Here is a 17,975-nt window from a genome sequence, read left to right as displayed (position 1 = left end):
ACGCTGAATAACTTAACATTCACAGCTATGAATGTGAAAGAAAAAGAAGGCACACTTCTTGGTACAATTTTGTTTAAATGGGGAGATTTTGAAAGCGGCAAATAGATCAAGTATGGAGACCATTCAGAGGTATTTTTAAGGCAATAGCTTGAAAGTGAAACCTTGTGTGACTGCGCAGAAGCCCACAGGAAGCCAGGCATGAAGTTTAAGAGTTCACAGAGCAACAGGAGCCTGGCAACCGGGAGAAAAGAGGCTGGACTAAAAAGACAGGAAGGGAAAACAGAGAGTGAAAGAAGAGGATAGGGCTGAGAGTGGGTGGGAGAAATTAGCAGCTCAAAGGACTGATATTTTGTACAGAAAGAGACGACAAACAGGATGGGATGTAGTCGATGTCTGGAGTGATTTAGGTAATTAAAACGGGGAATGACAGATGAGAGCAAAACAGGAAGGGAAGACAGATGAGCCTCTACCGATCAGCAGGCTCCTGCCTTTCATCTAAATCTAATATATTTTCACCGTTCACCATCAAGCCTCCCCTCCCTGCTGCTAAATGATATATGATTACCCCGCAACCACAAATAATAAAGGCTTCATTGTGGAATGAGCAAACTGTCAAGAGATGCATTTGGAAGCCATACGAACTGGAACGGTGCGAGCAGCAAACAGGAGAGGACATGCAGCATCCCCTCGCTAATGCAGGTCTGCACGGCAGAAGTTGACAGAGGTGTTGACGTGACGGCGCAAAATCCTGGGTAGTATTTATAGCATCGAGGCGTCTCGGCAGCTAAAAGGAAGCAACGTGTTTTCTGTTACTTTAGTCACTCAGGATGCTTGTTATATAACAGGTCTGAGCTCAGATGAAACTTTTGTTTGGCGTTCCACCAGCCCCCTACACACACAAACTCGTCCCCGTCGTCGTCGTTGTTGTTCCAGGCCGTCTCTCAGCTGCATCTGTTAAGGTGTGCCTTCGAGCTGACAGATTTGCCGGCTTGCGTTTAGAGCGGCGTGTGTGTGTGTGTGTGACGTCTCCGTTTGAAATGGGAGGTGCGGGGAGGTAAGAATGGGTCTATTTATAACTTTACCATTGTTCTGCTGCCCCGAAGCATGCAGCTCCGCCGGGCTCGCCGCCGTGTGTCCCGGGTGGCTTGTTCAGGGACTGAGCGTCCTCTGAGGACACCTGTAAGGTGTGGCTCGCCATGTTTGTGAACTGCACAGCTCAGCAACTGTGGTGAAGGTCTGTGCGAGCGAAGCCGAACCTGAGATGAAGGATGTCCTGATCAGGATTGTTTTCTTTTTTGGTCTCTGATACCAATGAGAGTCACTTATGGATGAGCATTTGCTATTAGAGGGCCAGTCCAACTTTTCATTAAGTAGTGTTTAAAAATCAAAAACACAAAATAAGAGGAAAGATTTATATGAATAGCAGTTTTTCCTTTTCTCTTTAGGAACTCAAACATTTAGTGCAGAAATTTTGAAATCGATGAAGATTTGTCTTCACTGAATTAATAATTAGTTGTATAATAACCTTTTCTAAGATTTGTTAATCTTGTGGGTGTAAGCAGAAATGCTGCTAACTCACCCACAATTTACACTGCTTGCATCTAAATACGCCAAAAGCAGTTCATCTTGGAAAAAATTGAACATGTCCTCTTCAATGTCTGACATACTAAAAACTGATCCATTTTTTGCATCATGCTGTATCCCCACAGCATGATGCATGTGTCTCCATGCTTTACAATGTACTGTTTCTTCACTTGTTTAGGGCTTGTCTGATAAACTGCAAGAAGGATCTTCTGGACATCTATCTCGCAATGTTTACGAGATAGAGTTTTGAGTTGTTCCAATGGCACTTTTCATTTTTCCAACACCACATCCAGCTCACAAGATGAGACAATATGCAATATTGGTCTCACAAGACTATAATACGTGCAGAAATAATAAATGTAGCAGTTTGGAAACAGCCCCATTTCCAAAAAAACCCCCCCCAAAAAAACACGGGCATCCGCGGTGTGGGAGTATCACTCATTACTCTTATTATGTTTACTCTGTTTCAAAAGTTGGCATCTTGAAAAGCTCTGAGTGGTATTTTACCAATCGCGCAAAAATGCCAGCACATCAGACCAGTATGTCCCTACTTGATATTCATATTGTTTTTTTCTTTGAACTGCAGTAACCCGGCGACACCGAGCAGCTATGTATATTTAGGTTTATAGAGTAGTTATCAACACGTCTGCCAGAGGGCACATGCTGTCTGGGTGAGTCAAGTTTTGGTGTCCAGTTGCACTTGTCGAGTGTTAAGGTGTAGTGGATAGTGTGGCGCTCTTACAGGGGAACTGCAGCAAACTTAGACTCTGGATCTAGTTGCGGTGTACTGGTTCAGCTCAACTGGTCACATTGATCTCTGACGGTTTTAAAGAGCTGGGCCGAGGGAGACCCTGGTGTTACGTTGCAGCGGGTTATGTTTGGGTTTAGGAAATGGGGAGGGGACACTGGGATGGAGGGTATTAAGTGGTGGTGTCGGCCCCAGACCTGGGCCTGGACGATGGACAATGCCGGTTCTTTGTGCTTGTCCCATTGACAGTGGGTGTAGCGGCGCCCACCCCGGGGTTTCCTCAAAGGGGAGCATGAGAGCCAGAGGGATCAGCTTAATGGGCCGACAAGAGTTGCTTTGACTGCAGACACTTTGACAAAGAGTTCAGAACAAGCATTACAACTGGAGCAGGTGAGCAGCATACACAGGGCGTGAGGGGAAGCGTGAGGGGAGAGAGAAAGACGAGGGAGGAGGAAAGTGAAGAGACAAAAAAAAAATGAGGCAGGACGTCGGGAACGCAAACAAAATCAACTGGTGAAATCAACAAAACCACTGCTGCCAAAACCACTCTTCGGAGTAAACACTTCACTAAATGCAAGATTTCAAGTTGTGCACTCGCCACCAGGATGATGGCTTCATGCAGCAGCATCACTTTTATACAGCAGGGTACTGTGGATGAACAGAAACAAGTCTGCAGGTGAACACTGATCATCTACCTGTTTGGAGATCAACAAAGGCCTGTTTTCACTCTGCTACCCTGAACCTTGCGCCCAACAGCACCTTTACTCCAAACCCTCAATTTGGGGTTTCTGATGTTTGTGATTTTTTTTTAGAATTAAAACCATAATTATAAACTTAGTTTGAAACTGTATAGGTTTTGTGATTGTTTTTATTTGTGCATCAGATTTTAAAAGTTGTAAAAAAAAATATTAGTGTTTGGAAGATTTAGTTTTTTTTTTTTTTGTATTTGTGGATTGTCAAAGGCAGAACTTTCTGATTTAAATTATATTCCAGTTGAATTTCACAGAAAATAAAGAGTTTAAACTTACGTAACTGAGAAATATTGCTGAGATTATCTAACAAATAAAAAGTATTTTACACACTCCCTATACTGAAGGTTTAGGGCGACGTAAAATGCACTGTCACCCTACCTGGGTAATGTTCAGGGACAAATATCTACAAAGCAAAGATGCAATGGAAACAGAAAGAGGGTGGATATTGGTCCTGGAAAATAATCTGGTTTCTGTAAAATCTTCCAAAGTTGGAAAGAGCTCTCAAGAGACAAACAGGTTGGATGTTAAGGTCAACTGAGACTTTTTATGTGACTTGGATTTTATACTTTATAAGAGGAGTTGCTATACAGAGCAGAGGAAGACTGGAGTGATTCTCACTTTGGCCATCTGAGCCTGGACTCCGCTGGATTTCAGAGCTGTGACGGCTTTTTGTGCGGCAGCTGGACTGTCAAAATCCACAAACCCATATCCTGCAAAAGAAAAAAAAAAGAGCAGCTGGGGTTAAATCTACTGTCATTAAGACAAATAAGACAACCTTTATTCCTCCCAGTTCAAAGTCAGAAAACGCAGTGACAGCATCGATATTTTAGATTACCAGAGTAAAAAAATTACAGTACTATACGAACCACTCCTAATTCATTTTTCTATCTCTGAAAAATGATCTTGATCATTAGTTCTTCAAGATTTCCAAATATCTTTTAAATTTGTTCTTTGGGCTTTTGAGGCAGATTAAGGCAATCCGACTCATTGGAAGCAAAATATAAAGCGGGATGACGGGATACAATCAAACAATGACACCAAGCAGTAATTTTAAAAGGCCTTCTAATAAATGAAAGACGTGGTTCACCTTTACATTTGTTGGTAGTTTTGTCCAGAATGGCTTTGGTGGAAACGATTTTGCCGTACCTTCAGGGGAAGAACAGAAAACAGAATCAGTGACAGCTGAGGTGACTGAGAGACACAGACAGGAATCTGCTCCTATAACATGCATACCAACATTTCCACATTTCCTCAGGGTGCCAGACTACAGGTGTTCACATGAATGCGTACTCTGTCCTTCCTGTGTGCGACTCTGTCTCATAAATGCCATGATCTTCAGGGCTTACAGAAAATTTTCTGCGCCTCCGCCCTTCAGTCTACGTCGCCTCTTGGGGACTGTACAGTACCTCTATTCCTAGATCTTTTTTTTTCTTGAAAGACAGGAGACGGCACCACAGGGACACAAACTATTTTTTTCGACACCGTCTTCATCAGACTCACGCAGGACAAAACACAAATACCTGGCTTGGAAATCCAGCTCTGCCTTTCAGGTATTTTTGTCCCAAATAATGCTTAGAAATGCTTTAAAAAAAACAACAACATACTTCTCTGTTTTTGATTTACCTATGAAGATAAAAAGACATATAGCATATTAAACATCCTGGTTTCTGTTCGTCTGCTGTCAACAGAAACAAAAACCAAAGGCCAATCCCTAAAGCAGTGGAATCAGTTACCGCATTAATGCCGTCTCATAAATATTCATGGTCTGAAAATTAGCTTAAAAGCAGTAATCTACAGGCTTTATGTGCAGCCTGATGGAATGCAGTGTTATAGGAGTGTCCGCCAGCTCTACAGCCTATTAGACCTGCCTTCGCCTTTAGCTTGTGCGGGAGGCCGGTGCTCCTCTGTTTGGGCGACATGGCGTCTGGGTGGAATGTACACTGAAACCTGATGCTTCACCCCTCCAGTTTGCTTTCCTTCCCACCACGTCCCCCTCCCTCCCTCGCTCCTTCCCGCCCTCTTGCTGTTTTTCCACCCTCACGTTACAGCAGACTGCTGGGTCCTACGCTCCCGCCTCGTTGCAGCGGACGTTTAACCGGATGACTCAGACCGGGCTAGACAGCTAAAACCTCAGTCACACAAGATGACACCTGGCTTTAAATTTAAACTACAAGTACCTTTTTTCCCCCAATCCCTTCTAGATTTCTGGAAAAAGTGAAGCTCAAAATCCTGTAAAACAGCTTTTATTTCCATACATCCACATGCATTGGCAACATTCCCCCTCCTATTCTCCAGTAAAAATTAAAACATTTTCTGTGTAAACTGAAAAAAATGCTTGAAGTTTCAGCTGTCCTGCTAAGTTCGGCTGCGGGTTTTGAGAGCTGCTTCACATTGGTGCTGCGTGGAGCCGATCATCTCCTGGCACCTGTGGACAGGCATGTCAGTCTGGGATGATTGAACCACAAAGACCGTCTTCAGGCAGGCCTCGTCTTATTGCTACAGTACTAACACATTCAATCCTTCATAACACCCGGCCTCCTTGTTGGACCTTACCCCCAGCTTTAAACTAATGATACTTCGAGTTTAGATAAACATTTCGATCAGCCAATCACATTTTGAGTAGCGGTTAAGTTTGCATTGTTAAGGTATATCAAGGTTTTAAAAAGTTACAGTAAAAGTTCACGTCGCCCTGTTCCTTCAGCTGTCATAATGATTTGCCAGAGAAGGTGCCGCTGTTTTCTCTACCTGGATGGAGCAGCGCAGCCCCTCCCCTACCTGTTGCTACAAACAGCCAATTAGCCGCTTAAACGAAGCCATCTATGTGTTTACTTCTCGTACAAAAGTAAGACAAATCAGGTTGTTTCGAATAATTTCTGGTCACAAAATTACTAAAGCAGCAACAACTATCACTCAATCAAATTACATGTCTGTTAATCAGCTGACTGTTTTAAATTTCTCCAGGGCTCATTTTCAAGTTCCTATTAAAGTTCATTAAGTCTTCTTCTGTGTTCAGTTTTTATTTTCCATGTGACAATTTAATAGATATTGAAAGCTAAAGAGTGTTACATCATGGAGTTGCTTTAGTAAAAGATTAAAAAGTTGCAACCCGTATTGTGTCTCCTTCTGTCATAAAGTGGAGGTTGTAGATTTGCGAATTTATGTGTTGACGTTTTTAGAAAGAAATCCCACAACTCTAATAGACACACTGCTTCTCTGCCTTATAGCTTTCCATAGTCATCTAGTTACTAAACGACGGTTACTACACATGAATATTTACACAAACTAAAAATAGTTTAACCAAAGATCAGCAAAATCTTTAAATCAGATGACCAGACTTCCTCAACAAAAATCCTCTGACGAGCACCACCACATCACATCATGGAGGATCTAAGATGAAAATCAAATCTTATTCACATTTTTTTCACAGCAAATAAATGTGAACTTATGAAACAAACATGAATAATACTCAGTTTCACTCACACATATTTTAGAAGAACATAAAATATTTTAAGCATCTTTGTACAGTTTTAAGCATGTTACTTCTCTTTTCGTCCAGTGTTCTTTACCTACATTTAGTCTGATAAAACTAGTCTATTTCAAACAAATCAAACCACATACAACACAAAACCTTAATAAATTATCTGAATTACGAGTGTGAAAATTATAAAATTTCATTGAAAATATGCCATCAGTACTCACAGTATGAATATAATGCTGTAAAAAGTATGTTTCTTCCAGATTTCTTGCTTTTTTGTCATGTTTAGATGTTTCAGACCAAAAAAAATTTAATGTCAAACACAGGTAACATCATGCCCCAATGAAAAGGAACCAAATCACATGTGAAACACAGCAAATAGCATGTTCTAGTCTGATTAAAGTGCCATTTCCTTAAAGCTCTAGGAACACCAAGGAGAACCTATTATCCAAAAAGCAAAACAGGGAACAGTGGTGACCCTACGTAGAAGTGTCAGGCCTACCAAACATCTGAAACACTGCAGGTCTCACTTGCCTAAGATAAGGTCAGAGATCGGGTAAAAATGGCCTCCATGAGCTTCAAAGGACAATAAACACAGGGACAGCAGAGTGAACAAAGACCAGTGTCCAATTTGCCAAAAAAAACTTAATTTTTTCCAAGAATTTAGGAAAAAAGATTCATTGGAAAAATTAGACAAAATCAACATTTTTGGAGGGTTTGTGCCCCGTTACATCTGACATAAAACTAACACTATTAAAAACATAGAACATTGTACCGATCGTCAAGCATGGCCTTCAGGACTTGCCGTAACTCTGAGCCGTGAAATCTGCCTGATGTCACAGGAACAGAAATTTATGAAGGATATTATTTAGTCAGGCGTTTGAGATCTTAAGTAAAATCACACTTGGGTTGAGCATCAGGACAATGATACTAAGAACAACAATCACATGATTCAAAAACAAAATAAATGTCTGGCAGTGGCCTAGTCAAAGCCTGGACAAGATATTGTGGCACAACCTTAAATAGTTGAATCATGGTTAAAAGATGCCCTCCATTGTGGCTGATTTAAAGCAATTCTGCAAAGAGGAGTGGGCCAATATACCACAGTGTTGTTTAATAGCCATCTATCTATCTCCGTATCTCTTTTTTATGCAAATATTTTTACTAGTACTTTTTTAAAAACTGACTCTTATATTTTTTTACTAATCACACTATCACAGGAGGAATATGTATGTATTTTTTTTAAATCATCTATAAGCAGTTCCTGGAGCTCCAACATAAATTTAATACCAGCTTGTAATATTTTAACATTTTCAAGCTGAAATCTTATTTATTTCATATTTTTTCTGGTTAGCATTACAGAAGAGAATCAAATGTTTTTTTTTTCAGGAACACACAGGGAGTCACCAGGAGAGTTGAAAAGTGACTTTATTCCCTCTGCAGTTGAACACCAGCCCACCGCTCGGTGAAGGCCAGAAGGACTTAAAAGACAACCCCAGCCCATATATGGCCAGCTGACATTCTTTCCCAGCAGGCTTTCCAACCTTTTTCCCACATCATTTAAGACCCCCCCTACTGGTAGTCACTTCTAAAGCGTCGTCCTTCTATTCACTTCTTTTCCACTCCACAAAGATGTTTCTGTAAGCCTGCCTCTGCACTGAAGTTTCAGCATTTCATGCGGCAACCACAGATTTCACACCGGCTTTGATTGCTGCTTTGATCAGACGTGAGCGTCAACGTGCGCCATGTGATTTCACTCAGTCGGTTTAAAATCTACATACGTCTGAAAGTGCTACAATGTTGACTAAACCACAATAATTAGAAAGGGTGGGGCCGGCTGGCGTACCAGACACACAGTGATGTCAAGACTTATAAAATTTGTCCACACCTCTTCACAAACGGATTTGGTTTTCCTGTGAATGAATCCTGGAAATAAGAATGCATGACAAAAGTTCACCTCTATGTCTGACGTACAGTGTCGTTCTGACCTGGAGCCGCCGAAACCAGTTTGGGTGCTTTATAGCAGCCTTTATCTCTGACTTCATATGCACACACAAACACACACACACACACACACACACACACACACACACACACACACACACACACACACACACAAACACAAACACAAACACACCCCCACACGCACACACACACACACAAATATGCAGGCTCGCTGTTGTTTTAGAGATTTTTTTTAGTCCTATAGGAAGTATAATATTTGATCAAGAGTAAAAAACTCTGTGTCTTTCGGTGGCCCCTTTCCATGTTACCCTCTGGTTTTGACTTAGGTTTCTATTATTTCCTGCTGAGTCTTAATAATTTTTCAGATCATGATTTATTTCTGTGTAATGAATAATAAACAAACTGATGCCTTGCAAAACTACTGAACCTTTTCACTTTTTGTCACAAACTCAAATTTATGTGATAGACTGACAGAAATAGTGCACCGCTGTTAAGTGAAAAGAATAAAAATCTAAAAAATGTGAGGCATAAATTTGCACTTAAATGTTTTGCAGCTTTTAACAAACTTCCCTGCAGGTCTGCTCTACAGTTAACTTCATCAGTTTTACCATTAACTCTGAAAATATTCCCACTACATGATGCTGCTACCATCGACGTGGTATGTTTGGGTGATACATGTTCAATTTGTATGTCAAACAAAAACTTTACTGTTTGAGCGTATCTGACCCGAACACCTTCTCCACATAATATTTGCTGTGACACTCAAACAGCTGGTTGCAATTTGCAAACCGGGCTTCTGATGACTCAACATCATCAGTTGTTTTCTTTTGTCAACTTATCCAAAAAGGGCAGATGTTTCGTTGAGGGCATGTTGTCCTGTTAGGATATTCTTCCACCTGAGCCGTGGATCTCCGCAGCTCTTCCAGAGTCATATGAGAGGCGTTTAAACTTTACACTTCTCCAAGCGTCATCTCTGACTTGTCTGCTGTGTTCACTGCTCCTCACGATGATTTTTTTTGTTCACTGTTATCTAACAAACCACTGAGATCTTCACAGAACAGCTGGATCCGATTAAAGAGATACAGGTGCACGGCATTTAAAAATTAGGTCACTGTTAAAAGCAGGGCCCAAAAAAGTAATTTTTTCTGACTGTTTGTTAAAAACAAGTCCTCCATATATTGTGCTGTATTACCACATAAAATCCCAATGTAATATGTAAACGATTGTGGTTGTAATGTGGCGAATTATTAATTACTCCCGGTGTTATGAATAATTCAGCACGATACTGTTTCTGTGTTTTGTTCCATTCCTGCCTAAACAGATCGAGAAATGAAATCATGTGTCCAACAGATGAAGGGCTCAGCTCTGGACGGCACAGATGTGTTTCCTCGCATTGGGTTTCTGTGGGACTCTTTCCCTCATTCAGTATCAAAGTCAAAACTTGTTCCACTTAATGTGGACTGGAATGTACCATTAGGTTCGGTCACACGATAATGTCATTTATCATAAGGAAATAAAAAAAAAAAGAAGCTAGCAGTGAGATAGCGTCTTTGATATAAAAGCGGTGAATGTCCTTCATCACGCGGTACACCTTTAAAGGTTTACTTGGTTTATATAATGCACCAGATCACCAACAGAATGTAATGATACACTAATCTCACTATACAATACACGATATTCTGCCCACGATACGATATATATCACGATATTCAGCAAGCGATAAGAGTAAATACATTTTTAAGATTTTCTGAAAGATTTTAGAGGGACAGTGTGATTTTGGTGACATTTTGTGACTGTTCCATAGACTTGGATTTAATTAATTGAACTGATGGTGTAAAAAGTGTTTTTGCTATACATTTGCTTTGTTTAAATGTTAATTGTGTGGATTTGTGGATTTGGTTGTGCAGAAAAGGAAATTTTTTTTGTATTATTGACTTTTATTAGAAATTGTAACTTATCTATTTAACTTCATTATTAAATTAATTGTAACTGGTTGTTTTGTTACATGCCATTTTTAATCTAACATGTGCAACTGGGTAAAAAATGATAGCTGTCATTTAATTCATGTGGATTTGACATAAAACTTAAAGTAGGATTTAAAGTATCGACATTCGCGAATGAAAAATCTATACTTTGAGGAAAAAAATATCCATAAATGTCATAGAATCAACAAAATTACGCAGCCCTAAACAGAAGTCATCATTGGCTGTCTTTTCTACTTACAAGCCTATAACGTTTCCTTTTATTAAACAAACTAAATCGGCTTATGCTATATACACAGTATATGTTCTTTTAACCCTGCCAGACCAAACGGATCCGCAACAATCCAGCCAAAGTTGCAGTACCGTAATTTCTGAAAAATTCAAACTGTTTCTGAAAGGGAGACGTTGCGCTTTCCAGCCAATATCGGATTATTATGGTAACTAGAGAGTGAAATTAATTTGAGGGGCGGTCTTCTACTAGACGGTAAATTGCAAAAATAACTTGCTAGATATTAAAAGTTCCAGTTGTTATGGATAAATGGGCAAATATATTTACTCACACGACATTTAAAGAACTGCATACGATTAAAATGAGCAAAAATATCCAGGCGGACATTTGAAACTTAGACATAAAAGGGTTAATAAGATCCTAGATAAAATTCTGCAGCGGGCAGAGTTTGTTCTGGGTGTTTGCAATAGAGCCGCTCTGCATGTTCCCCTCCTTCACCTGTTTCGGTACAGTAACAGCTGCTTGTACACATTGCTCTTGTTTACAAGACAGAAAGACGGCCCTTGGAAGGTCATGGAATGGAAACTAAAAGATCTGTAATTGAATTTTTAAAGTATACACGCTAGACAATATGACAGGTGGGATGCATCTAAAAGTCGCAGGTTAGCAGGTCTAAAATCACTCACGGTTGGCAGAGCTTCACGAGGTCCTGGTCCGTAGTTCCTGGGTGGAGGCCTCGGATATATAGGTTAGTTTTACTGAGCTGTTCCCCACCTCCGCCGCTGCTGTTGCTACTACTGTTGGTGTTGGGACTGGGAGGTGCCATCTGGTGGCCGGAGGACACATAGGACTGCTGCATTGGGGAAAAGGAGGACAGACAAAACATATTCACTGTGAGAAACAAGACTAGTGAAAAGAAAATTGCCAAGATTAATGTAATTCACTGGAAATCAATGTGAGAAACTTAGAGCCGTGATATTCACATGTGGAGAGATGAAAAATAATCCTGCATCAAACAGTTGATTATGTGGGAGCTGTGAAAATTGATATCATACAGCCCGCATGTCAACACTCTTTAATACAGTACACTGAAGGGGAATGTGGGGCCTCTTGGCTAACTGCTCCATGCAGGGAAAATGGGGCCTCTCATGCTTTCTCAATGTTGGGTAACTTCTTTCTTTCTTGTCGAGGTATTTGCCCTCTGATTTACGGAACCCAGAAAACATTTAGTCCCGTTAATCAGAAATAATTCAAATACTACACGCCAATTATTATTAATCCAGCTCCTTCATTTACTTCTACAGATAAAAATCAAAAAGTTAAACATCAACATTTGCTCAAACTTGCATCTCGCTTGGACCTGAATGTCTCACGGCCATTTAATCTAAAACTGCGCTGAAGATGTACTAATAAAAAGATCGAAACTGGCAAGAGACTGATAAGGAGGGTTGAGTTCAAATTATAAAACAAGAGCGAAACAAAGGTAATGTAGAGATAAAAATAACAACAACGCCAGCAGGATGTTACATTATGTCAAAAGTAAGTTTCTCACTTGGCCAGAATCTGCTACATTTGATCTGTTGTCCTCATTTTCTGTGTATAGGGAAAACACATACAAATCTCGGTCATTTTGACCCGAGGACAACAGGATTAATTCAAGACGACAGTGTGGATGGCCACCTCAACATTGCGCTCGTGGTACTTCTTGTTCTTGCTCCTAATGTCTGCACACTGCGAGCGACTGAAAGCAGAATCAGACTGTTTGTGCACAGCATCTTGGCCAACAAAGCTGATTCTGAATTTAAGTCGTAAACTCCAATGGTGGACGAGTCCGTGACTCACCACGTGCAACGCGATGGGATGTTGCACAACAACTCATGCATCTTCTAATCTCATCTCACCATGGGACTGTGGCTGTCCTTAGAGATATCAAACAAAGTGTTGTGTAACCAGGCATATGTGTGTATTTTCATGAAATAAATAAAGCTGGTTCTGTTTTTTCCATTTTGCCAGTCACAAACAAGAACTCTCCATTTCAGACGTCATCCTATCCGGTCTAAAGGGAGTTTTAGAGACTAATGTTCTATTAGTTAGAAAAATACCTTAATTCATTTGCATTTGTTCAATTAGTATTGATGCATGAAGGAGTGAAAACAAAACATCTTTTATTTAAGGTGTACAGAGTAGCTCATTGGACAGAGCCAACAAGAGGACAATGGGTTAGCATAGCAATGAAGGGAAGGGTCACTGATCAACCTGCTGGTGTTTAGGACAAGCCCAGTGGGACGACAAGCTTAAACAAGGACCACCTACAACGTCAACCAACTCCGCTAATTGGAAACCATTCATGAGGCAAAGACAGCTCTCCTCACCTCTGATTTGTTGACAGCGAGTAAAAAAAAACCAATAATAAAACAGAGAAAGACCCTTAACCTCGACTACACCAAATCTTTTTCTCAGAGAAAAATGACAGAGATTTGCTGTATTATCTTATGCCATATGCATTCATGGGTATGTGATATATGAATGTTAAGAAAGCAACATAATTTGCTTAATTATAACCAGAATCTGAATTATAACCAGAATTAACAGAAATTAATTGTGTTCATCCTAATGACCTAAAACAAAACAGAAAAAATTATTTTGTTCTACTTTAGACATCGAACAAAAACATATATATTTTATACAGTTTATGTAAATATCTGGAATTAACTGTATATATTATAAAAGAAAAAATCCTAAAAATTGCCAAAAGCTGCAGTAAAAACTGGATGTAACAGAACATTTTTAGTAGCACAATTTAACTAATTTAAGTAAAAGTGCTGTGTGGTTTTTAGCTTTTTCAAATTAAATCGTAAACGATGACTAATTTGTTCTAATAATAAGCTTGATTTTAATCTGTCTGCAAATTTTTTTCTGTGTGCAAGTTGTAAACTGCGGAGTAAACACAGTCTGCCTGGAGGAGTTTGTCGTGTCACAGAGTAATTCTCGATGAATATGGTCTGGAGGCGGCTAATTTGTGAATGAAAGAACAGGAAAGCAGAGACCTTTAATCTCATTCATAGAGTCTCTCCCACCGTGCCAAGTCCCAGTGATGGTCCAGACAAAACCAAGAGCGTGTCATTGCAGCAACACTCTTAAATCATCCAGCTTCAACAACAGACACACACACACTTTCATTCATTCAATCTGAACTAGTTTTAAAAGTCATAGGAAGGCTGTAAATGACTGTGTTCAATTAGAAATTACATTTATTATAAATGATCAGTCTATGTTCAAAACAGCTGACGTGTGGAAATCAGTGTAAGGTCTTTGAAATGTTAGTAATGCTGAGGTGACTCATCATCCAGTTAGATAACCCAGTGCTTTGTGATTCAGCTTGTACATCAAGGTTTCAAAATGCTGCGGTAGCAAAACTGCGTCTATTTAATAAATAAAATGTAAAAATGCAAGAAGAAGAAAGAATTGCAATACAGTTTAAATAGGGGTAAAAGTCATCAATACTTTTTTAGTGTGCCATATGTTATTTTATTGTACACAAAATCAACCTAGGTCATAATTACATGAACCCAAGAGGAGGATACAAGTACAACTACATAATAATAAAGAAGTTGGTATTTTTCTCAGTAACCTGCTACATTTAGTAAATATGAGACTAAAATACTAAGATATGATACCAAAATGTACTTTATAAATTTTCTACAAAACGTGCTTCTTGTTATTCATAACGTCTAGTTATAAAAATTACATAACTTTTTTTTAAAAAACTGAATTTTCTACCAACTGTTTGGCTTTCGAGGGTTAAGCTAATATTTGTCATTTCACTTTGTAGCTTAGTTTTCATTTATCTTCCTCTCCATGGCAGTATGAAAATAGCACTAGATTATTTTTAGCACTAAAGATAAAAAAAAAAAAAAAAACATCTCTATAAAAAGAAGATTCTCTGGCACCTTTACGCCCATCAAGTCTAAAAATTGTGTATCTTTTAAAAGCTGGCTTCTGTTGGTTTTACTTACTTAAGAGTGACTTTGGGTGTTTAAATCAAAGATCTACTTTATTCTTGACTGAATCAAAATAAAAGCGATTCATGCTAAAAAAAACAAAAAACAAAAAAAAAACAAAGTGTGAATTTCTCTGCACTCAATTGCATGTCTGATAATTGGTGGATGTCCGCAGAGAGCCTCTTGCTGGTGAATCTCACCTTTTAGTGCCACACCACTGTTTTATCTCCTCCTCTCCCTGTGGGACTTCTCCAGCTGACCCTGAATTGACCCACGGGATTCCATGGATTTCCTGGCTGTTGGGAGGTCTGTTTTCCTTTCCTGTCCCGCTCAGCGACTGAAGCTCCTGTCTTTTTCCTCAGGCGGTTAGAGGAGACATGACTGTCCAACCAGCTGACTCGCTTACACTACATGCTTATGTGCAGATTTATGACTGGCCTGACGGAGGAGGACCAAGCTTGAGGCATCAAGCATTTAGCATCACGTTTCTGATTAATTTGTACTCAGCTCTCTTTAGGGCTAACAACAATTCCAGTGTGGGAATTTTGTTAATGAGCTGGTAAATTCCTAGTTATTTACTCTGATTATTTCATTACTTATATCTGAGTAAGAGCTGCTTGCAAAAGCATACAAAGCCTTGACCATTTTAGTTTGTGTCACTTAAATGGGAAGTGAAATTACAATGATTTCAAACTCTTTTAAACAATAAATCTGAAAAGTGCGGCATGCATTAACAGTTTACCTCTTTTCTTTACTATGATACACCGGCAGAATAACAATGCGAAACATAGTGCACAGCCAGAGCCGCAATCACAACGTATTCCAGCGCTTGAATGGTCCAGTCAAAGTCCAGACGTATAACCATCTGAGAATCTGAGGCAAAATTTGGAAAAGGAATGTTCACAGACTGTCTCTGTCCAATCTATGACCTTGGTGTAGACTGCAAGAAAAAAATGCCTCTGCAGCTGAGGCTGCAGTGTAAGCTGGCTATACAAAGTATTGACTCATTATGACTAAATGCAAATCCACACCGCACTTTTCAGATTTTTATTTGTTTAAAAAAAAAAAGTGTTTGAAAGCCATTCATCCTCTTATCTGCTGAAACCTGCAGCCCGATTACTAATAAAAACACACGATAAGTTATTTGTAACACGGTAAAACAATATTTCAGTGTTAGCTCAGCGATGGGTGGGTCAGTACTGCGTGACTCGTAAAGACGTATGCTGTGTCACTGGCGGCAGGCAGGAAATCCGCTCTGTCTGCTCGTGATCTTATCATGAATAGGAAGATCTGCATTCCAACCAGGTGACAGGGACACCGAGCTCACGTCCAAACTCGTTCCTGAATCCTCCTCCTCGTCTGTCTGCAATCCTCCCCTTTTTCTCTTTGTGCTTTTATAGTCGCCTATTAACCCCCGGATTGTCTACCTTTTTGCTGGTCACACCTTGACACACATGCTGTGTGTAAATCCACATGCGTGCAAAGCTTTCAAGTCGGGTCAGGTTGAGCCAGGAGAGCCCGAAATCAGATATGTGAAAACACTGGCCCCGCAGCTCGGCCCGAGATCTAACAAAATGTGAGACACACTGTGAGCGTCTGGCATCAACCGCTGTACTTGGCATCAAATTTCTAAGAGCTGTGCTTTCTCCAAGGACTCTGGCTGCCTTTCTACCTGTTAACCTTGCCCGCTTGATGCTATTGGCACTCACGCTGAGGACCGATCCGAAACATCTGACACAGTAAACAAAGAGAGATAAACATATAGATGGCAAAGCGCCAGAGGGACAAAGGTGGCAGCACAGCAGGGTTCAGCCAGGGTAGACTCACCGCAGCAGAACAGCTGGGTTCGTACACAAACACTAAAGCAACCGAGATAACGCAGTGTGTGACGTAGTCACCGCTTTAGAAGAATTGCAAACACTAATTTACTAGTAGTAAGCATTTATTTATATAAGGAACATTATTTCTGTCATATTAAAGTGAATTCACTTATATTTTGAGACTCCAAAATAGACTCAAGCTGCTAGTTGAACAGGACATTTAAAAAACAGATTTTAATGTTTGGAAAGGACAAAAAAACAAATAAAATGGCGTGCCTCCTAGTATCTTTTCCCAACAGTTGCAAAGACAGAGCTGTGACATAACTCATCTTAGCACATCTGCTAAAGAAATGCTGAATGGAGCATTTTATGAGAGGAAATTTGCTAGTATTTTCTGAAGGAAAACCATCTAAACAGTAAATCTCATTCGCCTACTTTGTTTCCTGTCGTCATTGTTACGGATGATGTGAGAAGCAGACAGGTGCATGAACATAAAAGAAAACCACTGTGTCTGTGAATGACACAACGAAGCCCATCTCTGACCTCAGAGGATAACCAATGTACGCTCAGAGGCTCCTTTATTAGATACAACGAGGAGCGCTGGGTTGAGCGCCATTTTACCTTCAGAACCGCCTAAATGAATTAATTGAACAAAGTGTAAGAAAAATTCCTCAGAGATTTTGGTCCATATTGACACAACAGCTTCCAGAGTTGGGTTGTAATCCGGTGAAGCCACTGGACTACGGTGAATTCAATGTTTTGATGACGAAATCTGTTTCAGAGGATCTGAGTTTTGTGTCAAGGTGCTAGACAACAAATCAATAACAATATTGTAAGAAACACATGATCAATATCAATAGGTACAACGTCTGATGGACTATTCAGTAATTTCACTGGACTCTGACTCGGTACCGCACAGCATTCTGGGGGATGTAGGCAGAGGAAACGCTTCACTTCTCAGCAAGGTTGGTGGCATCAACTAACTAACTAACTAACTAACTAACTAACTAACTCACTCACTCACTCACTCACTCACTCACTCACTCACTCACTCACTCACTCACTCACTCTTTGATTACAACAGCCTGTTGAGTAACTTGTGGTTACCTAGCAACCACCTGTTGAGCAACTTATGCAGCAGAAGTTTAAGGTTTCGCTTTGCCTCACAACTGCTTAAAAATAAAAACATTAAAGTGGAGTGAAAGCTCATAAAAATAGATAACAGGAAAGGTCACGTTTAATTTGGCAGTATTTTAGATATTTAAAACAAAAAATTAACAATTATCGATAGTGACTGATATGAATATCATGATATGTTATTCAGCCATATCGTCTACACCATTACACCAGCAGCAACCTGCAACATTGATACAAGGCATGTTGGGTCCATACTTTTATGTTGTAGCGTCAAGTTGCTAC

The 17,975-nt window shown here is 39.9% G+C and overlaps 1 protein-coding gene across 2 annotated transcripts in view; it reads right to left on the bottom strand.

The window, feature by feature from the left end:
- The window catches only part of LOC103465343 (RNA-binding motif, single-stranded-interacting protein 2-like), a 40,657-nt gene that overhangs the window by 9,792 nt on the left and 12,890 nt on the right, over positions 1 to 17,975 (bottom strand). For both annotated transcript variants that reach the window (XM_008410069.3, XM_008410070.3), the window contains exons 2-4: positions 11,422 to 11,588; positions 4,172 to 4,230; positions 3,703 to 3,794 (exon numbers count right to left, since the gene is read on the bottom strand). In XM_008410069.3, coding sequence (XP_008408291.1) covers positions 3,703 to 3,794; positions 4,172 to 4,230; positions 11,422 to 11,588 — 318 coding nt within the window. The remainder of the gene's footprint in view (positions 1 to 3,702; positions 3,795 to 4,171; positions 4,231 to 11,421; positions 11,589 to 17,975) is intronic.

Source organism: Poecilia reticulata, chromosome 5 (assembly GCF_904066995.2).
Source record: "Poecilia reticulata chromosome 5, P_reticulata-male-v2, whole genome shotgun sequence".
Taxonomy (NCBI): domain Eukaryota; kingdom Metazoa; phylum Chordata; class Actinopteri; order Cyprinodontiformes; family Poeciliidae; genus Poecilia; species Poecilia reticulata.
Note: the sequence above shows the minus strand (reverse complement) of the source record. Positions and strands in the feature narration are given on the sequence as shown.